Source organism: Nomia melanderi, chromosome 5 (assembly GCF_051020985.1).
Source record: "Nomia melanderi isolate GNS246 chromosome 5, iyNomMela1, whole genome shotgun sequence".
NCBI lineage: Eukaryota > Metazoa > Arthropoda > Insecta > Hymenoptera > Halictidae > Nomia > Nomia melanderi.
Window position 1 is genome coordinate 18921893 of NC_135003.1, and position 23426 is coordinate 18945318.

The 23426-nt window shown below is 39.2% G+C and overlaps 5 protein-coding genes across 13 annotated transcripts in view; 3 read left to right on the plus strand and 2 right to left on the minus strand.

Moving 5' to 3' along the window:
- The window catches only part of l(1)G0289 (plexin domain containing lethal (1) G0289), a 35756-nt gene extending 27451 nt beyond the window's left edge, over positions 1–8305 (plus strand). The window contains exons 2-8 of the mRNA XM_031971231.2: positions 2993–3507; positions 3617–3958; positions 4458–4650; positions 4737–4946; positions 5157–5555; positions 5735–5874; positions 5960–8305. Of these exons, the coding sequence (XP_031827091.1) occupies positions 2993–3507; positions 3617–3958; positions 4458–4650; positions 4737–4946; positions 5157–5555; positions 5735–5874; positions 5960–6028 (1868 nt within the window). The 3' untranslated portion in view covers positions 6029–8305. The remainder of the gene's footprint in view (positions 1–2992; positions 3508–3616; positions 3959–4457; positions 4651–4736; positions 4947–5156; positions 5556–5734; positions 5875–5959) is intronic.
- Positions 8306–8455: 150 nt separating this feature from the next.
- On the plus strand, positions 8456–10417 carry mRpL47 (mitochondrial ribosomal protein L47). 2 transcript variants are annotated; one of them, XM_031971233.2, is made up of 5 exons: positions 8456–8773; positions 9073–9240; positions 9308–9522; positions 9605–9764; positions 9864–10417. In XM_031971233.2, the coding sequence occupies exons 1-5, from the start codon at positions 8643–8645 to the stop codon at positions 10003–10005; spliced, it is 816 nt and encodes a 271-aa protein (XP_031827093.1). In that variant the 5' UTR covers positions 8456–8642; the 3' UTR covers positions 10006–10417. The 2 variants fall into 2 exon arrangements, with proteins under 2 accessions (XP_031827093.1, XP_076224088.1); XM_076367973.1 differs by lacking the exon at positions 8456–8773 and adding an exon at positions 8790–8980.
- A 371-nt stretch (positions 10418–10788) lies between these two features.
- Positions 10789–19231, minus strand: prd1 (pleckstrin homology domain-containing protein pruning defect 1). Of its 5 annotated transcripts, none has more exons than XM_031971366.2 (9): positions 18773–19231; positions 16284–16479; positions 15992–16179; positions 15139–15333; positions 13360–15066; positions 13068–13292; positions 12413–12994; positions 12224–12343; positions 10789–12091 (listed from the first exon to the last, which is right to left on the minus strand). In XM_031971366.2, the coding sequence occupies exons 1-9, from the start codon at positions 18773–18775 to the stop codon at positions 11975–11977; spliced, it is 3333 nt and encodes a 1110-aa protein (XP_031827226.1). In that variant the 5' UTR covers positions 18776–19231; the 3' UTR covers positions 10789–11974. The 5 variants fall into 5 exon arrangements, with proteins under 5 accessions (XP_031827226.1, XP_031827223.1, XP_031827224.1 ...); XM_031971363.2 differs by lacking the exon at positions 18773–19231 and adding an exon at positions 17472–17728; XM_031971364.2 differs by lacking the exon at positions 18773–19231 and adding an exon at positions 16819–16963.
- Positions 18028–20806, plus strand: LOC116424669 (trafficking protein particle complex subunit 31). Of its 4 annotated transcripts, XM_031971381.2 has the most exons (5): positions 18346–18599; positions 19165–19283; positions 19878–20059; positions 20126–20435; positions 20601–20806. In XM_031971381.2, the coding sequence occupies exons 3-5, from the start codon at positions 19893–19895 to the stop codon at positions 20697–20699; spliced, it is 576 nt and encodes a 191-aa protein (XP_031827241.1). In that variant the 5' UTR covers positions 18346–18599; positions 19165–19283; positions 19878–19892; the 3' UTR covers positions 20700–20806. The 4 variants fall into 4 exon arrangements, with proteins under 4 accessions (XP_076224091.1, XP_031827240.1, XP_031827241.1 ...); XM_076367976.1 differs by lacking the exons at positions 19165–19283; positions 19878–20059 and adding an exon at positions 18028–18195; XM_031971380.2 differs by lacking the exon at positions 19165–19283 and having other exon boundaries at positions 18340–18599.
- On the minus strand, positions 20733–21742 carry ND-B15 (NADH dehydrogenase (ubiquinone) B15 subunit). Its single transcript, XM_031971383.2, has 3 exons — positions 21421–21742; positions 20966–21109; positions 20733–20891 (listed from the first exon to the last, which is right to left on the minus strand). Exons 1-3 carry the CDS (start codon positions 21556–21558, stop codon positions 20823–20825), a joined length of 351 nt encoding a protein of 116 aa, XP_031827243.1. The 5' UTR covers positions 21559–21742; the 3' UTR covers positions 20733–20822.
- Between the last annotated feature and the right edge of the window lie 1684 nt (positions 21743–23426).

Genomic DNA, 23426 nt, shown 5'->3' on the forward strand with positions numbered 1-23426 from the left:
TGCAGACGGAACTACGTCTGCCGAGGGTTTCCAGTGCATGTTTTCGATGCATTCTGTCGATCCGCCTTTATCGAAATGTTCCACTATTCCATTACCATGTGTACGAATTATTCGTAACAGAGCTTCGATCGATAAACGAATAATTCAAATGTTCGTTCCAAGAATAATAGGATCATCGTGAACTCTAAAGTGTATCGCTGTCTACCGACAATGATAGTGCCGAGATTATCGTGTCGAATAAATGTTCAACGATACAAATTACGCAACAGCGTGTAACACAAGAATTCTAATAGCAAATAATTAACCCCTTGGCCTGTGATCTCTTTCTGAACTCCGATCGATACGGCTACTTCGTAATTAATAATTTCTTAGAAAAAGAGAAAAATTCTAAGCATACGTTATGCCTATATTTCCTTAAGTATAATAATTGATTACGGAGGAATAATGTTTACTTTGAATTCGAATGATCTGAGTAATATGTATATTTGTCGAATCACGTTGAAAACCTTCACCGCGAGTTTCGCTCGTTGTTGTAGGACAAGAGGTTAACAATTAATAATTAATCATTGTTTCTATCCGTCTTCGCAACGGGAGACTAAGCGATTAACGAAATTCTCGCAGCAGTCGACCGGTTAATCGCGTTTCCGTTGAAATCCGCGAGGTCAACGGTTCCCTCGCTATGCAAAAATGAATTGCAAAACTCTGCAGAAGGAAATTATGTTGCACGTTTCGTAGATAGTCGACTTCGACAATTAATTTACTATGCGCGCATCGATAAGAAGTGGAAACGATACGTCACGAGCAGACGCGTTTCTGCCGATTCATATTCAGTAGCTCCGGCGTTGAACGACCTATCGCAATAGATTCCACTCGCAGGAAGATTTTTCTTTTCTTCTTCCTTCTCTTCTTTTTGCAGAAAAAACAGCTCACTCGACGATTTATCAGTGTACACGGCGTATACGGTGGGAGGTTCGGAGCGATCCGCGAACAGCAGAGTCATCGAGAACGATGAAGGAAAAACGGGGTCGTTGCGACACAGCGATTCGTTATCGCGTCGCGACAAATTTGACCGTTAATGGTAGCAAAACGATTGCTAAACTTCCCGCGTCACGGCGAGTTTCACGCCGGTTTGCGAAACGCCGGGAAATCTCGTCTTCCGGTTCCACCGATTCGTCCCGGCTGTCGATTTCGCGTCTCGGCCCTGCGAAAAGCTCTCGTAAAGCGCGGAAGACCTTTTAAACGACAAACGATAGTTTCTGCTGTAAACAGCGACGATCCTTTAGTTTCCGAAAGCAATTAATTCAATTGCCTACTAGAAACGGGACAAAATTTCTAACTTACGGAAGAGAATAAGGAATTCGGTTTTAATTTTACTTTGGATTTTTTATACATATCTAAAATGTTACACGAACGTAGGATTAGCAATTAAACGATAGACTAAGAAAACAAACAAAATGCCTCGAAAATGTCGAACTTCCAGCCGCGATCGGTCCAGTTTGCTCAGTCCCACGCGCTGGAAGGCGGCCGAAGGTCCTGATTCTAATGAACGTCGTCTCGGAGGACGCGCTGGCTCTCGTTCGTCCGTTTCGCGAGGCGAACGATGGCGGCCGCCGCGGCCCCGCGGAGAAAATATTGTTTCGGGCGGAAAAGGATGGTTACGGGCTGGATGAACGTTGAACGAGGGTCGACTGAATTGTCGGCGGGGAGGGGCAACGATCGGCGGGATAGCTGGACGTTTAATCGAGCCGGCTCTCTCGGCCTTTCGGTCCATGAAAATTTACACTGACGTCAAGCTTCGTGCATTCTCGAGTATCTGTCGGATCGCCAATTATTGCTTTATCCGGTCCCGCTGGCGGCGGCGGCAGCGGCGGCCAGACTCGTGCAGGAGATCGCCTTCGCGTCCTACTCTATTGCACACGTGTTGTCCTCCGTTTTGCTACCACTTTCGTGGAACTAGTTTATCGCCGTAGCTAGGTTTCGCGCGGAACGGCTCGGAGTACTTCTAACTACGAGTAGTATGTAGGTGTAATTAGGATACTTTGTCGGGAGGAATGTGCGCATATTCAAGTTTTTCCCTTCGTCAATGACTCGCTTGAGCTTTAAGTCGGAGGTTTTATGTACATAGTTTGGTCCGAGTCGGGAACTTTCGAGTATCCTATTTACATTCGAATACTTTGATCTCTCGGCAACCGGTTTCTAGGGGATGCTAAACGATTCTTGCGAGTTCGTTAGGCAAGTCTGAGCGTTGCTGAAGAATCGGTTAGGTAGCAAATTCCTAGGGGTTGGACAGGCTCGAATAGAGACTGTCGGAAGAGGATTGAAACGATTGAACGAGCTTGATCGTTGGAATGGAGGCATTGCCTCGCTTTGCTTTGGTACGAGCGTGTTCGATACGTATTAGGAAAGCAAGATTGAATCTGAAGACTGAGCGAGGATCACTCGATCTAAAGCTCAGTGAAATCGTTACCGAGTCGAGTCGCGTGTCGCGAGTGCGTTGTTTCGGTAGCGTACGCTCGTCACCGGTTAATGGGGAAACATGGGCATCGATGGCTAAAATTGATCTGATCTGGGCCACTAACTGGACGGTTGACGCAGGCCCGCGCAGCGATACGAACGCGCGACCCCTTTCATCAACGGCAGACGGTCCAGTACGCGCTCCATAAATTGACTTGGATCGTCGCTCGACGAGCGCCCGCGTTGAATTATCGTCGCGAGGGAAATTCGCGGCGCTCCGCCACTTGCCGTCTTGCCGTCTTGCGTCTGCGATCGAAATAACCCCGGCCGACCAAACAAATTATTTCTGCCGATCGTGTTCCATCTTGTCGTCGATACTTCTTTATCTTTTAGCAATGACAACGCCACGAAAATCTTAAGCGTTTTCCCATAGAGTTTGTCTTTTGTAGCAAAGAAAAGTAGGAATAAAAGTAGGAATTCGTTTGAATATCATGTCGTTCGAGAAGTCTGTCTTACTCTAATATTCTAATGTTCGCAGATGGGTACCATTACTACGAGCTGGACGACTCGAAAGGTCATTCGTCCGCCGAGTATGGACCGATCGAGTTCTCCTATGTGTCGAACAATCAGGAGCCAGTGCTGGACAGGGTGCGTCGGGCAGCGGACGACAAGTCACCCGTGATGGCGCAACAATCATCCCTGGAGCAGATGTTGCAACAACCATTGCCGCCGTCCGAGCTGCCGTACCAGCAGTCGGAGCAGCCTGCGACCCAATCCGAGTCACAGCAACAGCAGCAGAAACAACTTCAACAGCAGCAGCCGCAGCAGCAACAACAGCAGCAACTACAGCAGCAGCAACAGCAACAACAGTCGCAAGTAACTGCGAGTACGTCGAACGCGCCAGCGAACGTCTCGTATTCGACGGACACCGGCGAGTCGTCGACGGTCTCGTCTGCCCCGACGACTTCCAAGGCTAAACAGGACGCGTCTACCATCGTCTTCGTCCGGCCGTTCAGCTACCCCACTAAGCCGAATAACAAGGGCGTGGAGGCAGTAAGCTTTTAGAGATGTTGCTCGATACATTCGTTAACCCTTAGCAGTCCCATGTCGAGACTCGACATTCTATTCTTTTACCTTCCATTAATTTTGGTTTTTTACGTAGGTTACACCGAGTCTCAAGCCGGTTACTCCGGTGAATTCGCGGCTCAGCAACGTGCCGAATAAAAGCGTGCCGTCGACGGCTGAGACCATGTCCGACACCACGGACGAGAAGGAGGATTCCGACGGTAATATCGGTGACATCTCGATCGGGAAGTTCTCCGACTTCACCAACAAGACTCTGAGCCAGCATAACATCACGAAAATGGTGAACGACACGCATCAATATTACAACAGCACGTTCTTCTTCGACAAGGAGGTGGGGAAGAAGTACTGGGTGGACATGGACAATCATCCGGATCTGAAAGTTAACGTCTTGCTGAGCCAGAGCCATCGTCGGGCCACGGTAAATTCTTCTGTCTTCCAAAGAACCTCGAAAAGTAGAATTGAACTTCTCCTGTAAGCCAATCTGTATATTGACATCGAGCTGATTTTTCAACAGAAATTACATTCAAATTTCTTCGATGAATATACAGTTGCCTTCTCCATTCAGAAAATCTGTTTAAGATGCGTTAGGGCTTGCAACAGTCTTGGTCAGGAGCGAAGTCCCGAGACAAGGGGATAACGTATGCTGCATTAACCCTTAGCAGTCCTATGTCGAGTCAGACTCGACATTCTATTTGCAACCTCTGCCTGTTTTGACAATTTTTTCTATATTTATTTGTAGTATCACAATTGTACCATTTAAAGGTAGCATTTCAATGACTCCCAAGTATTCTTGAATAAATAAATAGAGCGTCATATTAAGCTGTAATTGAATGAACTAACGTCGACGTGAACCTCAAAGCGAGAAACCAAGAGCACTTCGGACCGCAAAGAGTTAAACGTGTGATTCTTCTTTGCAGACGGTCAAGCTGAAATTCGACTTCCCGTTCTACGGTCACAAAGTGCGCAACATCACCATCGCCACCGGTGGCTTCCTGTACACCGGCGAATACGTTCACAGCTGGCTGGCCGCGACACAGTACATTGCACCCCTGATGGCGAATTTCGATACGCGTCTGTCGAATGATAGTTACGTTAAATACGCTGACAACGGTGAGTCACGCCGATTGTGGACACCAACCCGTAGATTTCTACACTTGACGAATAAATGTCTAATCCACTATAACGTTCAATTGTAGGAACGGCGTTCACGGTCGAGTGGGAAAAGGTGATCCTACAGGACAAACCAGAGGCCGGGGCATTCACATTCCAAGTGACCCTCCATCAAAACGGCGACATCGTTTTCGTTTACTCGGTGATTCCTTTGATGATCGGAATGATCGAAGACACCTCGCATCCTGTTAAAGTTGGACTCAGTGACGCTTACATTATGGATAGAATAGTGTTCTGTAAGTACAACAGACCTGGTCTGGTCTTCGCGTTGCCAAAGTATTCAAAAATGATCCAGGACGGAATCTGAGGAACACTGGTACTTTGCACAGATTCAGCTGAGCGTCTGTCTCCCGCTGTTGAAACTCTGTAAAAATATTTTCAAGTGTACCACTGCGAAAAGTGTACTTCGAACGATCGAGTCCTTCGATTCATCCCGTTTTCTTCAGTTGTTCGCAGAAAGACAATCTACGAGTACCATCGCGTGAACTTCAACCGGCAGGACATAAAGAGTTGGACGGTGATCTACCTGAACGCTTTGCCCACCTGCTTGGAGATGGACAACTGTAAAGACTGCTTGACGAAACTGAAAGACTTCAACTGCAAATGGTGTTCCGCGCTGAACCAATGCAGCACGGGAATGTTCAGGTCACGACAGGATTGGTTGTTGAAAGGTTGCGACGTCAGGAAGATCAAGGAGGTCGATAATTGTCCATTGCCGATCACGTACAAGGAGGAACCCGTGGAAGAATTCAATCACGTTTTGCGCATGCACCCGGAGGAGACCGTCACTGTCAGTGAGATGAACGTGGAGCAAGGGAGACACGAGTCGAGTCCCTTAGAGCGTTGTAAGACAAATTCACTTTCTAAACGACGTAACGCCGAATTCATTTCATTGTCATTGCCTTGTACCAACGCGCAACTAGTCTTGCTCTGATTCGTTTGAAAATTATATGTTCACGAACGTTCATCGTACCCAAGAACAATTCCTGATCAGTGATTAATTGTTTTGTTTTTTTATTTTTAGCCCGGAATAACAACATGAACATGGGAGTGTCTGGAATAATCGGAATTCTAATGGTGGTCGGTTTAGTCGTAGGCATGGTGGGCTGGGCTGCATACGCTTACCGTAACCCTCATAGCGCGTCCGGGCAAATATTAATTAGGGTAAGGATTCACCTGAATAACTTTTGCATCGAGAGAAATAATAAATACAATGTTTTATTGACTCTCGAATTGATTCGTTATCTAGTATCGACCAAGCCAGTGGAGTTGGCGAAGAGGAGAAGCACGTTATACGGCTGCAACGATTCACATGTGATCGAACGATGTACGTGAAGCACAGTCAGCAGTTAGTACAGAACTGTCGGACCAAATTTCCTACTAAATGTAAAACTGTACCGAGTTTTTACGTTCAAGACCGTTTGTCTAGAATGACGCAGCCGTCGCACCTGTTGATTGCCATATCAGAACGTGTACGATCCACTTTATTGACGTTAGAAGAACAAGTATTTTTTAACTTGTCACATTGTTCCCGAATTAATGGCAATTAATCTGCTAGCGGCGGAGTTACGAAAATGAAAAGAAAAGCAAACTTTTTGAAACAAGTTTCATCGTTTGAGCGAGCTCGACAACAAAAGACCATTCAGAGACAAAATTTTGCAGTTTTGTAAAGTAACAATGCGCTAAACTTGTCCATCCTGATTATTTTTTATGAGTCTCTTAAGGGTATCGCTTGTTCCGCCTAGGTAGAAAGCCAGCCTTGTCGGTTCTACCGTGTTCTTTCGACGTAATATTCTTTATCTCGGTTGATCGCAATAAAGGAAGCATTTAATACAAATTTAGCTTACAATGAATATTCAGAATACCGTCCTTAAGGTGGTGACTGCTGTTGATAACGTATCGACAAATATCCCTGATATCCCCGTTGCATAAAAACTCACTGATTGGTTACGTTATTCGGACAAGATATAAATTATCGACAAAGGGTAACTGTGACTCTAACACGTTAACCTGATGAAATAAGTGTTAGCTGTCCGAGGCAATGCATCCTGGAATAAATTGTTATGAAAACAAAGAAGAGAATGGAAAAATTATCAATGGTGATACAGTCGAATACAACATACAGCTTTATTCGTAAATATGTCAGAACATTCGGAAAAACGATGGTAGGAAAACTGCACTTAAGTGAGTGTATAAAGCGTATTATTTCAAGAAAAAAATTAATCAGGTTGTACAGTTTACGACGGTTCGTCCTATAAAAATGCGTAGAAGTGATCCTACATTTTCTTTCGGATAAACGTTGCCCGTGAAATACCAAACTGATCTCCGCAACACATACTTTCTCGTAAGATTTTCCTTAAGTCGTTGCATCGTGACGTTTGAGAGTAACGACGAAACGTTTTCAGAGCGAATGATGAAATGCATAAGAAAAGAAAAAAGGAAAGAAAAAATAGACGAAAGAACACCGGTATTATTTCGTTGACCCCTGTCGAAGTAAACCGTGTCTGTGTCGTCGAGGAAATGGGCTAGGAGATTCTCAGCCCAAATATCGAGCGTTTATGTGATTTTAGTATCATGTGGTATACCTTGTTATTGTTTAAGAATTCTTTTTTTTATCGTTATATAAACCGCAGTAATTGTTTATATATATAATATATATAAACTCCGCGACATGAGAGAGCAATGTGTTAACGAAATCAACAAACTAAGTTGATGAGAAATCATCGAACGACCAAGTTCCGATCTAGCCTGTTGAAACTACAGTTCGATTAGTACGCAAAGCCAGAACAATGGAAAACTTTCGGTTGAATTGACGGAAATCGTTAAGAAATACATTCTCATGTAATAAATCTGTCAGATTTTCATTATCAGTACATTCCAAAATGTGGAATTCCATTGAATGTGGAATATCAGTTGCAATATATTCGTGTGTCTATGAACTGTAGTTTCATTCTATATATAGATACATACATATATTATATTCTACATGTATATATGTGTGTGTGTGTATATATATATAGTATATATAGTATATATTTTATGAAAATTTTTTCAAAACATGAGCACCTTAAACTGTAACATGCATGAGAAGGCAACAATGAAAAACTCATATGTATCGATATTATTAGGTCACCAGTGTATATAGTAGTGCCTTAAAGCAATATAATTTTTATGTAATTGTAAGTGTAATTAATGTCTTGAAAAGGTGCCTTTGATCGACTTTTTGATCCATTTATTGGCGATAGAAATATATTGGATAAATATTTTCTACTAAATATCTGGAATTTCAAATGTATAAAAGTTCTAAATTCTAAGCGATAAGAAAGATGATTTTGTGTTTATTGTAAACAGCGACGACTACAAATTAGACGATTTTTAGACTAATATGTATTTGTGTGGCAGCTAATTTTTATATTTGTAACGATATAGAATCGAATGATTTTTCTAACAATATTCGAAAACATCATCTCCGTACCATGAAATTATCTAGGGAGAAGGAAACAATTATAAACATCACGGTTAATTTTTCTTACATAATTGTGTACGATTTAACTCATAGTTTGTGATAATAAATATTACAATTATTACAGTAGAAGCGTATTTTTATCTTTTGAAATTAAATTTCTAGTAGCAATTCATACCCCCCGCTATTTTTTATTTCGTCTCGTTTGCCTTTTTATTCAGATACTTCGTTAGACCATCGGTCGATAATTAGGAAATCCCCCTACACGGGCAAAGTTTCAATGCCGAAGTCGTAATCCGTAAAGATAGTTACAAAACTCAAAAATATTGAATGATTTTTCTGAAAGTAGCTGCAGAATTTCGCAATATGTAATATACATTGGTATAAGAAGCTAGAAAAATGACGACAGAGATTTTTCCTCTATAAGACTGTATTCCCTATCAATGCCGATAGTACGACCGTACTTTACATGTGCACAATGGCAGCCCTTACGAAAACCATACAAATTTCAAAAAGTGTAAATAATGTGATGAAGTTACTAACAAATTTAACTCTAGCGCCAAATGTTAATTCAATTGCTTCTCCGCTGTACATTCGAAGGTTCGTCATATATTTTTATGTTAATCTCTTGATTATTATAAGTTTTTCAATATATTTAAGGTTACACATTTCGAAGTGCGTTTAGTTGTTTAGCAAATGATACGTTAATTTCTTCAATTTTATTCAAATTGATTCTAAACTAGTTGCTTTATTTTAAAACGTTCCGTGTTTTAAAAGCGATTTAAAAGTGTTTAAAAGCTGAACGATGTAGGTTATATTTATGAATCGCGTCTTCTTTTGTAACGTTTTAAAGGTAACATTTATATTGTACGGAATAAAATGATTTCATGAAATTCTAGGGTACCTACTTTCCAATTTGCTTTCATTCATACTACAACCAAACGAAACGATTTAATGGAATTTTTTGATGATAAGGAGAATTGGGGAAAGGACCAGATTAAAGTAGGACGTTCTTGGAGAATAGATGAATTAAGATTAAAAAGTAATGAGGATCTGCATAAGTTATGGCAAGTAACTTATAAAATACAATTATAAGTAGATGGCCATGATTACATTCACATTTAAATGATTTAGGTTTGTATTGTTAAAAGAACGAAATATGCTATTAACAATGGAAGAAGCGTATAAGGATTTAGTGGAATATTTTCCCAATCCCGAAAGGATTGATAAAGTTAAAAATAGTATGTATAACTTGGAGACGGTAGTTCGTGAAAGAAATCAGGCGTATCATATGCTTGAAACTGGAGAAAGTGGAGAACGACCATCAAAAATAGTATATAGTCAAATAGGTATATCTTGTTTACTTAGAATAATATGCTATAAAATGCAAGAGTTTCATTGCAATCTCTTTATTTGGATTCCATTTTATAGGCTTACGGTACGTGTATTGCATGACACAACACAAAATACCAAAATGTATAAATAGAGGATGGCAGAAGAGGTACCAATTTGGTTTCAGGAGTGCTGCAGTATGCAAGTTCATACGACTTTACAGAGAAAAATGTTGGAATGAGAAACGTAGAGCACGGAAGTTTGTATCATTTCATACTTTGTCATATAACTTGGGTATTTTATTACGGTTTAATTACGTTTTAATTGAAAATAATGTTTAAAATTATTTAAATTACAGTCGTCAATTTAGGGCTGTGGTTGGTTTGGCGCGAGTATTCCCTAATCTGGACTGGGAGGCTGTACGAGAAAAATATCCTTTAGCCGATATTGAAAAAGCTAAACGTATGAGAAAAGCAATAGGTCATTATATACCCGAATAAATGCATTTCTCTTTAGCACTATGATTGCATTCAACTTTAGTATAAGTAGATTTAAAGTACATAAAATAAGTATTTCTTTTATTGCATAAAATGTATCTTATAGTTTGCAGAAGATTATGAACGTTTCTGAAAATCATTACCTTTCATTAATCATTCTTCTTCTTTGTATCTTATTTTATATTGTATCTATGTCCCCTTAAGCTATTATCAGCTGTTCATATTAATTCCATGTTGTTTAAATACTTTTTAAAAATGTCTATAAAGCGATAAACGTTATAAAAAAAATACATAACGAGTGTACATAATAGATAAATATTTAAAAATTAAGGAACTATAATGTACATTGTTGTTAAAAGATTGTAAAATTAAATGTATGGAATTCGTAGCATTAAAAGAAAAATAAGAAATAAAATCTTTATACATTATTTAAAATTTAATGAAAATGAAAATATACACATAATAACGTATACTACGATAGGAAAGAACGATGCAACATCTTCGCTATTATTCTGTCGACTAGTCAAAATTTTATTTTTATTTGTTTTTTTTTTGCAATTTTGAAGATCATGTATGCCGATGCCAACATTGTGCAAAAATTCCATTTTTAAGCCCGCTAGAAACTAACACAAGAAACTGATTATGTTTTTCATTTTTCTTTTTATCGTGTAACAACAAGTCACACAAATCTCATGTTACAACTACGCAAATTAGTAAGTGTTGTTAATTTGATATTTTAACGTATAAATGCTTTATCACAATTAGACATAACTACATAGAACGATGCATACGATATTGCAGTTTTATTCACAGTGATTTACAAACTGCATCGAATCATGTAGTACTGGTAACGCAAAATATAATCTTAAAAAAAGGACATACAGATTCATTTGAACCGTACAAATTAATTCACGCGAAAAACGAAATCTCTTTGGTGCATGAAATCGCTTTTTTTCTTTTTCACCTGGAAACGTACAATTGATATTTAAAAAGAATAAAAATTTCGTTTACCGTAATAAAACTATCCTGCGTTAAGATTTCTTGATACACTTCAACATTTTTCAATATATCGAATTATTAAATAAAAGCACCTTAAGATATGATATAATTATATTCCGCAATTAATTGATTTCATATCTGTACAATTGAGAACAATATATATATATTTAATTATTTTCAGTCGAAAATAATATATATACATATATATATATTATTATTATCATCATCATCATCATTATCAATATTATTATAACTAAAATTGATAATTTTAAAGCGAGAGAGCATACGCTTATAGAAAGAAAGAGATTAAAAATAAAGTTAGAAAGCTATGTCGTCGATTTATAATTAGTATTATCATCGGTATTATGCTATAAGGAATGTTAACTATACGTCGCACAATTATTTCGAAAGCAATATATAGAATATTCTTTTCTTGTCAAAGCTGCTCTATACCTTGCTGCCAGTTTATTAGAATCTTTTTTTTTTCTTCTCAGAATAAATCACTCGATATCAATGGTGCATTCTCGATTGCGGATTAATTCTTCTTATATATGTGAATAATATAGACATCCATATAACCGGTACAATGATCTTACTCGCTCACCGTTATATTACAATCCAGCGTCAACGATATATTACCAAGGTTGTTTACGTTATTAAAAAGATATTGCACCTTTTTAGTGGATTAGCACATCGATATTAGAGGTACTGCTAAATATCTGTATTTGTGTATAATTCTCGCGCGTTCACCACTCCTTACTGATACGGAGGAACATGAGATCGATCTCAAGGGTAGCTGAACATTCGTCGCATCGATGCTTAATGAATTACTTTAGCCGTTGCAGTTGTTTTATTGTATCGCTATATACCGGTGCTTCCGAGAACCGGAGCGCCAACATTTATGTCTCATCTCATTCTATTACTGAATATGACGATGCCGTAACTATTGTCTATTAATACACCTTAACGATAATTAATCAATTTCCAAGGGTAGTAAATATCGCCATGCAAGTTCTAGCTCTTTACTAGCATCCGAGCAACGCCGGTGGAGTTTGTCTTCTGGTGGAAGCGTTACCATAGGAAACTCTCCCTAAAAATATACAGATCAATTCTACTTCCATTAATTTAGTGTAGCGAATCCACGATATAATTGTCATTTCCTTCGAGTTATGTTCTACACTCGCTTGCTGTACACGTTATTATTTGTTAAATTGCAACGTACCAAACTCGCGTCGGCCCACAGCGTTTCCAAAATTTCCCTGAAGGTGCACAATTCCGTATAGTTTGTGAAATATATCACCCAATCGCCGCTGCTTTCGTGAACTTCTCGACACGAGAACTCCTTTATGTGAAAAGATAAGAAATCAGTGCATCGGGATCACGCAACGTCGAGGTTCGGTCGACTGCTTACCAGTATACACCAAGATTGTTGCGTCACAGGTACTCTGAAGGCTGTAAGGTCTTCGACAGAGGCACAGGAGAGGGTTTGTCCGCGTTGCTTACCAGGAAATACTTCTTTCATAGCAACCAAGTGTTTGGTAGTCGTGATAAGGCTACACGGCATTGGTTCTCGTTTCTCCGACGCGTCGAACAATCCCGACGCGCTCTGAACAAAACTTTGCAGCCACTCGGAAGCGACGTATTCGTCTGGGGCAGCAAATTGGAAGGCTTTGTTCGGTTTCAGGAGGATTTCGAAGGTGTGCGGTCGATGGGAATTCGGGATTCTTCGACACCCTTGACAGAGACCACCCTTCAATGGAATCGCTCGTTTGGGAAGCCGTTGATTCGCGTCCGTGAACATGTAAACGACGCCACCTTTAAGAACAAAGTAGCCAGCTTCCCACGGATTGGTCGGCGCGTTGGGATGAAGCTGCTGGTACGTGTGCGGTCTGTACATCAGATCGCCTTCCTTCGTCGGTCCGCAAGGTGTGCTCGGAGGTGACATGTATTCGTCCTCCATGTATATCAGATTGTAATGTTCTATTTTCTCATCCTGAAACGTTCGACAGTCACGTACGATGTCTAATCGCAACGTCTCCATTGAACAAGTTGATTTTATCACTCACCGGATGCACAGCAGTGTCGCAGAGTATCGAGTGTCTCAAAATGTGCATGTCCTCGTAACTCAATTCTTTGACTGCCGGGAGCCGGGGTTTCATCGGAGACCTTCTCATAGCCATCTCCAAATAGGCTATCAGTTCCGACGTGGTCTGAGAGCTTCCCGTGGAGAACAGATACTGCATCTCGTAATCGGCATTGGACAACAATATCGTTTGTGCATTTGGCCCGATCTGGAAAACCATTTGTCACAGGCAAAAACAACTCTCCAAAGAAGATGATCGTTTGAACGTAACTTACCATAATCACGTCTAATTCGTTATAAGGAATAACGAACTGATTGCTGTAAGTATGGTCCGGCTTCGAACCGGTCAAGTACAATGTTTTGTCGGTGAGTAAAGCGATCATCGGTTTATTATCGCCATTCGTCATGTACGAGCTCCGAACCTTGTACACTTTGTACAGTTCCTCGGTCTTGTCTCGGTAAATGTGCTTCTTGAAGAGCTCCCGCAGCTTCAGGCTGACTTTCTCTCCGCTGAACTCCTGCTTCTCCGCCGCCACGTTCTCTTGTATCTCTCGGTCGAGATTATCGTTGAAATCCTTGAACGAATCGTAGCTGGTTTTCACGCCTTTGATGTACAACGGGTTAGCTTTCGGTGACTTTTTGCTCCTCTTTATCTCGAATTTCCTTTCGGTGATGGACTTCAAGAATCTATTCAGCAACGAAGTTTTCGACGAGGCTTGCCTCAAAGGCGGGGGCGCTAATTTATTACTACTTTCTCCGGTTAATATAGAGGTCATGTTACGTTTCTTCGAGGGCGAAGCTAAGTGCCTACTGTTCCGACGCTCATCCGAATCGGACGTGACGACGCTATCTACATGGGACCAATCGCTGGAAGAAGGATACTTTTTTGAGTTAGAAGAATAAGGCATTTGAACTTTCGACGGAGGATCCTCGACTATATTCCCGTAGGCTTTCTCCACTATGTACGCCTCCTGCGCTTCGTTATCCTCCAGTTCGATCTCCATCTTCGGTAATAACGACTTCCCAGGGTCCTCTTGACCTTCCGGTACACCGCGCTCCGAGATCGACAATCCGCAAGCGCACTTACAGTGGCTCTGGCACAACGACTCCGCGCACGTTTTGCCCGACATCTTTTTCTCGTTGTCGCTGTCGAAAACACTCGACGACGAAGAGTACGAATAATAGTCGGAATGCGCGTTTCTGCTGTTGACGGTTTTCTGGACGTACGGCGAATCACCGTGGCCGCACCAGCTGTATCTTCCTTTCTGCGCGTTCTTCTTCTGAACCGAGCTAGGTGTCAGAAAGCTCATGGAAAAGTCGGCGTAGTTCTCATCGTCCTCCAGCTTCATGGTCTTCAGAATATCTTCGTGGAAGCTGACGCGTTTCTTACTTTCTCCGCGTTTCTTCTTGCGCTGTCTACGTTGCACCAGAGCTTCCGAGCTGGAAGAGGATAAAATACTAGCGTCCGCCATGTTGATGGTATTCAGAATACCGTAGGGTGCTTCCATATTCTCGCAATCGGAAATGGTCATACTAAGCTCTAAGAGGTTCGTGTCGTTATTGATCACATACGAATTTCGGGGATCAAGGTTTCTCTTGAAACTGTAACTACCGTCGCTGTAGTAAGTGCTCCTTTTATTTATCTCCTTGACCCCATTGTCAATTTTGTTATTTGTTGTTTTATCTAACTTGGATTCGTCTAGACTCTTGCTATAAAAATCATAATCCTTCAGAGTGTCCAGACTGGAACAATTAAGCTCGTTATCGTCAAGTTCCCTAGTTAAGTTTTGATTGGCTATATCGCTCTTCGTCACTGTTGCAGTTTGAAATTTATTGACCAATCCAGGTGACTGTGTCGGCGTTTTTCCGTCCTCGCTGGAATCACTGGAGCTAAAGTTCTTATTGTCCTCCATACGATTATTTATCATTGTCTTGTACCTGTTGTTTCGGTACTTCGGAATTTCTTCCAAATTAAAATCTTCCTGAAAACGTGAAACGCTATTATATGAAATGAATGTTGATCGTTCCGAGTGGATTACACTTGAAAAGTTTACCTCTTTGTAACTGCTGGCGTCGGTCTCATTCGCAAGATCCATATCGCTGTCAAAAGCAACTCCACTGTCACCGGGAGAAGCTAGACTCGAAGATACGCTGGACGATCTAAGATGTAACGATAAAATGGTTCCAGAAGAGTTTACGCTCATAGGCCGCTGAGGCATATAATTACAAGTGTCCAGATATGTTACATCCTGTGCAGTAAATAATTTTTAAGTTCAAACGAATCCCTCCTCGCCTCTAATCTGTTTCATTTACGTTTCAGGTGTATAAAATACTCGATAAAAAGCAGAATGCATAAACAAATGAATTGTAGTTCTTTAATAAACATAAGTACAAACATCAAAGATTTTCCATGAATAAATAAAGAAGGTGATACAGGATAAATGAAAAATAGGTGCACACACAAGCGATAACTTATTGCCCCTTAATTCATATAAACAGATTCAACTCGGCATGCAACTCCTGCTAAGTGACAGACATTATTTATCATCGAGATAATTGTAACCAGGGGGTGATACTAATATCAATACGAGGGATATAAAGTAAAAACTACAAAAACAGATGAATATAAAATGCCGACGACCACACGTCGATATCGTCATTGGCTTTTATTGTAGCTGCATAAGACCAAAAAAGAAAAGACTAGTTGTCTGTTGCGTACAATGTGACTATCACTGCTTTCCAAACAGGCTGCATTAAATGCATCTTGTCAAAGTACACCAATGGAATGGATAGAAATCTTACATAAAATATAGAAATTTGAAAAAAGAATTTTCTTAAAAATCAACAAAAAAATGATACACCTTGAAACTTGGTAAATATTCGTAATTGTTTCTATAAAATACGTACCAATTGTAACGTGAAGGATACATTCTCTAGACCTGCAAGAAGATTAACTAACTGGTTGGTCTTATCTGCATCTCGTACAAGTGCATGTGGAAAGTACTGCTTTTTCAATGTTTTCGTATCTCGTAACAAACAAGCTAAATAACTTTCAAAGCTGCCTTCGCTAAGCGTGTGGTAAAGCCATGCTCGACCTATAACATATCGAACCTTTAATAACCGATGCGTAAATATATTAAAAACATATGCTAGAGTGGGCCTTCGGAAGGTCGGTATTCATTCTGTTAATCGAACAAACCTTTCCCAATGGAAGTTAGGACACCTTGAAGAGCGTGTATCACTACAACGGTATCTTGATGACTAAGTTCACGAGCGGTTCCCCAATATCCATGTCGTTCTATACGTAGTCCATGGCGCAAGGCTCGATCTAACCAGTAGACCAACCAAGAATCTCCATCCAAGACTACTGTTCTATATATACTCTGAGCATATACCTAATTGGAACAGAATAAAGCTTCTTTTATTTTCCATAGACATCGTTAAATTCAAAGATCTTTTGAGAAGAATTACGCGTCGCAAAGATTCTGGGACAATATTTAGATATTCGATAGGATAAAATTTAAAATAAATTTTTACTGGAATTTACTTAACGGTTAATAAATGAAATTTTTACACGTGACCAACAATTCCACAACTTTCCGCTGTCATCGTAAATAGTGCATAGGCGACACGATAAACAAAGATTAAACAAACTGCGTGTAACAACGCGGACAGGATCGCGCATTTAACCAGACGAGACGGAGAAAGTAATATCCACGGATTATCCCACGAACAAGATAAGTGCAGCAGTCGCGATGACACGAAGCGGATTCATCGATCCACATGGATCCCGAACAGCGGAATACCAAATGTTACAGTGGTGTGACAGGTGCAGAAATGAGCAGGCAAAAGATGCACAACTACGCGGACGGCGCAAGGTGCAACGTTAAAGTTGCTGGGAGATACCAGAACCAGTGATGACGGCAGGAGCACATGTATTTACGTCTCGCCTACAAAAATACGAGGAAGACAATAAAACAGCGTCAAGCAGCGTCAAACCGACACGCTAGGCGTTCATGGCTGTGTGCATCTTCGATTTCAGCTGTTCCGTCACGGTTAAGTATTCTCAGAAACTCGTTCCTTTTTTCTGGATCTCTAGCGAAGAGAGGACACGAAGGCAACATTTTCCTCGGGATAAACGACGATCACGATCGAAAGTAATTGGGTCGGAGAGATTGTGTCGGATCGCGGTGTAACTTTAAATCCGCGATACGAAAGTGCATATAGCCGCATGTCTCTGTGTGCGTCTGCTGTCTGTCTCTCTCTCTCTCTCTCTTTCTCTCTCTCTTTCTCTCTATGTACGTGCACGTATATACGTATACGTATACAATATATGACGTATGGCCTTGATACGTCGTCCCTGTGCCTCGAGCAGACAGCCACTTACCAATTTGACAGCTTTCGTCAGTTCCTGAAGTATTCTTCCTTTGGACAGTACCTTGTCGGTACAAAGGTCCATGTCTTCCTGACTCGGCATGGCAATCTTTTTAATCTTACATTGTTCTTATCGCACGATAACACGAATTTCCGAGAAGAAGATGCGAAATTACCAAAGATAGGGAAAGACCGGACGCGGCTCCGTCGCGACGTCGGTGGAGTCGCACTGGCACATTCGCCGGGTGGACTCATTGATTTTACTTGCGCGCAGGCGGCGCGGCAATATCAAACTCCCCTTTTTAATCGGTCTCCCCCTTTGTGTCTCTGTATTATTCGCTGGACGTTTGTCTCTCTCCCGTTAAGTGGTCTCAATCTTCCCACGATAATGAAACGAGAAAACAAATAAGCTCTCGCGTAGCCGAATAACGAATGAATCGCGACAGGAATTTTCTTTGCCGAACATTCGCACCGTTTCACTCATCCGTTTCTAAGATATCGACGAAGCATTCTCTCGGGCAGGTTCCGTCGTTGCACGAAGCACATGAGTCATAAGGGACAGAACCTAACCGTCAGACGTACGGGAACTATAAGGGAACAACTTTCTTTGGTGATTCTCAAGTGACCAATGAAATAACCGTGAATGTATAATAGAAAGAAAGAGCTTTGATTCAAATGAATTGAGAAAAGAAATATTCGCTTTCCTTACTGCGCGAAGGTACTACTATCCTACGAAGGTACTTTACTATGGAACCTAAACGTCCCGAGTCCAATAGCGTATGCGCAATCGATCCCCTTAAATAGATCACGCTACGTATCATTATTCAATTGGTAATCCCAAGACACGATCGTGAAATCACGGATAGTTAAGCATTAGATCTTTGCAGGATATACCGGTCGTTCTATCGAGAGGTTATGTATATAAATTTGTTGTCCGTTGTGCCGTTACTTTGAACAATGCGTGATGGCGGCGCTATTCTTCCGGTCCGATGCAAGCGCAACTACCGCAAAGGTACTGTGCGATCAGATCGTTTACGCAACCCGAAGAAAGTTGTACGGAACAGATGTCCGATTGAATAATGCCCGTTAATTCTGAGCATTGTTCTAACATGAAATTGACTTCTGCGAAAGCAACGCGATCGTAAGTAGAAACTGTAGATTTAAATGACGACGTAGTCAACGGGACTTCGAAATTCTAAATCCTGTTACGCCAGCACTTAAACATACCTGTATCTCTCGAATGCTGCTACTCGAAGATATCAGTTGGTCAGATTAAGAAAAACTAATATAATTTTGTCATTGTAACTTACCTACCATACTACATGGCGGTGTCCAGTAAAATGACAGATAACTGACAGCGATTTATCGGAGAAACGAGTAAAACATTTTTTCGCGTTCCGATAAACGGTAGAATTTTAATAGATTAATGCAATCTGTCATAAAAGGTCAAAGGTGTACGCGTAGCTATCGTTTGGTTATCGTTTGGTTATCGTAGTGTGTAATAATATCAGTAGTTTTTCACGTGTTGCGTACGTATATCTTGCGTTATTCTCTCGATGCGAATTTTTGATATTTTTACCAGGTCAATTTTTGACCAGAACATTATTTCACTTGATTAATCAATGGTATATCAATAACCGTATGTTGTGTACGATATAAAATTGATCAGGAAAATCACGTTATTTTTGTTAATCGGAAAACTGAAGTATGGCGAAGAATGATAAATTACGTGCGATGCGATACAGTGATTATATAAACGTTGAGAATTTAACGGAGAGGAAGGTTCAGAAGAGAAAGTACCTTATAGAATTATAAAATTTATAAGGTAAATAGATCTGATTTTCTTTCATTTCTGAAGAATGAGAGGGCGCTGTAGTCGCGTTTCACATTGGCGTTTGTAGTTTCCTAATTTATCGATAGGTGCTAACACCACCGACAACAGACAGGGAAGACTCGACTAAATTATGTAGATTTTCGATAGCTGATTTCGAGGAAACCTTACCAACTGATCTATCTGTGGTCGATAAAAAAGTTCCTCCGCTGAGAAAAAACAGTAGAGTATTTAGTGAAATATTTAATAAATATTTCATTAATAAGAGAGAATAGTCGTTTCCGATCTATGAAAAAGTCGTTAAGATAATAATTTTTGAAAATGTGACTCGCGTACCCTGGAATGGTGGCGCCACATAGTCTCCGCCAAATGAACTGTCTCTGTCCTTTTCACTGGCAATATAACCATCCTAGTCTTTTCTTCTTGAAGTTGGTGGCGGCACATCTACACTCAGTTTTCCAAGTAGATGGCGAATATAGAGCAAGACGCATTTTAAGATCAATGTTGAAACTGATTTAAATACCTTGTTTCATAAATATTATTAATAAAGATATATATATATATATATATATATATTTTTTTTTGAAGAATTAGCGTGTAAAAATGACAACTATTACAATATCGGCAGTTCGAACGCGAACAAGTATACTCGATAAGTCATTGAGTAAAGGAAAAGGAGAGGTTAGCCTGAGTTGTTTTGCACTTTTGTTTTCGGAACTCGTACAGTACTGTCAAAATAGAGTTTACACCGTACCAGAATTACAAAACAAGTACGTAACTGAACAGACCAATTAAAACATTACTTGTAATTCGAACGTCTTTATATTCATTTTTAGATTAGCGGAAATTGGCGCAGAAGTTGGACACAGAATTACAGATCTTTTAGTTATTCGGGAGAAAGGAGGAAAACGTGAGATAAAATTGTTGAATATTCTGTTATTTATTAAAAGCACAGTCTGGAAATCGTTATTTGGTCGTGAAGCTGACAAATTAGAACATGCGAATGACGATGAGCGGACTTACTATATTATAGAGAAAGAAGCATTAGTAAATAAATTCATATCGGTACCAAAAGATAAAGGAAGTTTAAACTGTGCTTCTTTTATTGCTGGAATTGTTGAAGCCATTCTTTGCGACTGTGGTTTTGTGAGTGTAAAGAATTGTTAACATTAATGTTTCAGAATTTTAATATAGAATGAACATACCTTAGATTTCTGAAAATAATTTTATGAACGAACTTAACATAATTGTTTATTTTAATATATCATTAAATACGATATATGTTAAGAATATTTTCATTTTTATATGTAGCCAGCAAAGGTGACTGCACATTGGCATAAGGGAACTACATACATGGTTAAGTTCGATGATGCAGTAGTTGCTCGTGATAAGCAATTAGAAGATCGATGAATATAAGTAAAAGTGTAAGAAAAGTTGTATAAGTAATATTTGAAAGAAATTCATTATTATAATTCTACATTAACAAATACACTAATAAATAATGAATTTAAGATTAAGCATTTTTTATATTCTTTACATAAATTTATTGTGTCTATCGGCATAAGCTATTTGTCCAGTTCTATACTGATGTTCTATCTTGTTCTGTAACAATCAACTTTATTATTTTCGTACCTTGTACGTGTTTCAACGTTAACATTAAAAGTTTACTAATTTACCTTGTAATTCTTAGCAATCAAATAAAATATGCCTATAGCTGCTAGAGTTCCACCTATACCCACTACAAGGCATCTACCATTTATCGCTGAATGATATTCATTGGCAATTCTCATGATACCAAATCTATGTATTCCATGATCCATCTATACATTTAAGACAGAGGTAATGTATATAATTATACATTGAATATAGAATATAAATAATTACTCCATACTGTACATCTACGAAATGTGGACACGCGTTACAACAAATAATAAGAAATGTCATCACAAACTATTATATCTTACATAATTCTAACATCTTTGAAGGCATAGGAACGTATCAGCATAAAGTTTGTGACTTTAATAATGTTTAAGTAGGAAGTAACAAATTAAATGTAAATTCTCTATGTACGTTCCCTTGTACTTCGAAATCGTAAATCAGTAAACCAGGTTAAACCATGAAAGATACGTACCAAAAGTTCTTGTTTTATCGGATTATGAATCTGTTTTAAATAATCCTCACGTAATACTTTTCTCCTTGCATTTCTATATTCTATTACTTCCATTTGTTTTTTACTGACATCGAAACTGTCTATTGTATTTCGAGACATTTTTCCCTCAATAGATTAATAAACAATGTACAAAGATTAAGTCACAAAATAACTTTGTAGTAGCGAAACGTCTATTGAGGTCTTCGAATTTCTACGTCTATGGAGACTTAAAAATCAAGGTTCCACCATAGACGTAGAAATTCATAGAAGTGAAACTGTCTGTTAGAAACTTTAATGCCACGTCCCCAATTGGAAGACCTTAAAGTAGAGAAACACAGTTACCAGACGATACGGTTGTTTTGTTTACGAACGATATTTTCATCGTTTCCTATCGTTAGATAGAATAAAATAAGAAGGACGAAGTGCATATGAAATATCTAAAATGTTTCAGAGTTCAAATACTGATACTTGGCAATATTTAACGATCAGAATGAACGATTCAACGTCAAATGATATTGCTATTAAAGATTATATTATAAATACGAAAATGTCATTTCGCTTCGAAAACTCGTTACATTGCATTATGCGCGCAACGATTAAATTCAGCTAGAGATTTTTCTAGAATTATTACTTCGATATCATAATTCGAAAGTTAACATAATTCTTGTAAAGTGTTTTCTCACTTTATTTAGACTACATCATACTTTAATCTCATTAAGGAGTAGGATTAATCTTAGAGTCACAAAATACACATGCATAGAAAATTCGGTTTGAAACGTACAACTTCATGAAATTATTGTTATCGAAATTTTCAATTTATACCATAAATTATATTTATATTTCAAATCAAACAGATTACATAATTAGTCTGTACATTAAACGAAAAAATGAGAAAGATGCAAACAAATGATACTGTTGAAATTCTTTTATAAGAACAATGATTTCCGTGAAAAATTCTGTTATTTGAGAATGACACGGATGCTTTTCCTGCTCGTTTTACTCGCTCGCTCTTCATATTGGAATGCATTCGTCGTATGATTAAAGTGGAATCCTCAGATATCAAAATGCAACATCAGCGCAGTAATCGTAGCTTCGAATAGTTACGCCTTTACAAACTTCACAATTCTCAATTGTTCAAATTTCTCCGTAACACTGTTCTACATTTGCATATTTCAGTATTAATAATACAACTTTCCACGGACATGGAAATCATTTTTCAGATTTTACGCGACATTTATCGGAGTGTACGTATCAACGAATCACAAAACCGCCATTATGGTTTTATGCAAATTAGGAAATTTCAAATATCTCATTTTGAGAAGGCCGTATAAAATGTCTAGAAATGCAGAACAATATCGTAATTCGAGGAATTGCGGTACAAAACAATTGATCGAAGTATGTAAAATAAGGAAAATATAAAAATGAAAGATTAGAACGCAATTGACAATATATGTATAAAACCACTGATTATGATAAAATCGGACTGTTTGTGTGCATATGCATACATTTCAAACACGCACCGATAAACGCTTATCAAAATCACATGACAACTGCAACGGATGATCGCATACAAATCGAATTACACACAAACTCATAAGAATAAATCTGTAGAACGCATGTGAATAGATAACAATTATAGACGATATCCTACTCTGTCAGTGTCCCCCAATTCGTCGAATTCGTTTGATCGAAGCATCGTTAATAAATTAACGTTACAGGCATAATGCAACTTTGGCAACATAACAAAGAGATTGTATGTACTATATTTAAGTGATTATTAACTGGCACGGCACAGCGATTCGCTAGGGATTTTCTGTATGGTTTTGATTGGTTACACGTAACCGTATTCACGAATTCCAAATTAATATCGAAAATAAGACGAGAGAAAATTCAAGCAGACCAATGCGACCTTTCGGAGCTTTTCTCGTAAACAACGCAGAGTTCGATCATTAACAGATCATCTTTTTATGCATGGACAAATGTTCGTA

Bases quoted from the DNA above. Each gene is read 5' to 3' on its own strand.
- mRpL47 (XM_031971233.2), top strand. From the start codon at position 8,643: ATGTGCACAATGGCAGCCCTTACGAAAACCATACAAATTTCAAAAAGT. The intron at 9,241-9,307 runs GCAAGTAACTTA...TAAATGATTTAG, and splicing joins GAGGATCTGCATAAGTTATG to GTTTGTATTGTTAAAAGAAC. The intron at 9,765-9,863 runs GTTTGTATCATT...TTTAAATTACAG, and splicing joins GAGAAACGTAGAGCACGGAA to TCGTCAATTTAGGGCTGTGG.
- prd1 (XM_031971362.2), bottom strand. From the start codon at position 16,769: ATGCGCGATCCTGTCCGCGTTGTTACACGCAGTTTGTTTAATCTTTGT. The intron at 15,334-15,991 runs GTACGTATTTTA...TTTACTGCACAG, and splicing joins TATCCTTCACGTTACAATTG to GATGTAACATATCTGGACAC. The intron at 12,092-12,223 runs GTACGTTGCAAT...GTATATTTTTAG, and splicing joins TGTGGGCCGACGCGAGTTTG to GGAGAGTTTCCTATGGTAAC.
- LOC116424669 (XM_031971380.2), top strand. From the start codon at position 19,893: ATGACAACTATTACAATATCGGCAGTTCGAACGCGAACAAGTATACTC. The intron at 20,060-20,125 runs GTACGTAACTGA...ATTCATTTTTAG, and splicing joins GTACCAGAATTACAAAACAA to ATTAGCGGAAATTGGCGCAG. The intron at 20,436-20,600 runs GTGAGTGTAAAG...TTTTATATGTAG, and splicing joins TTCTTTGCGACTGTGGTTTT to CCAGCAAAGGTGACTGCACA.
- ND-B15 (XM_031971383.2), bottom strand. From the start codon at position 21,558: ATGTCTCGAAATACAATAGACAGTTTCGATGTCAGTAAAAAACAAATG. The intron at 21,110-21,420 runs GTACGTATCTTT...TTAAATGTATAG, and splicing joins CGATAAAACAAGAACTTTTG to ATGGATCATGGAATACATAG. The intron at 20,892-20,965 runs GTAAATTAGTAA...TGATTGTTACAG, and splicing joins TGATTGCTAAGAATTACAAG to AACAAGATAGAACATCAGTA.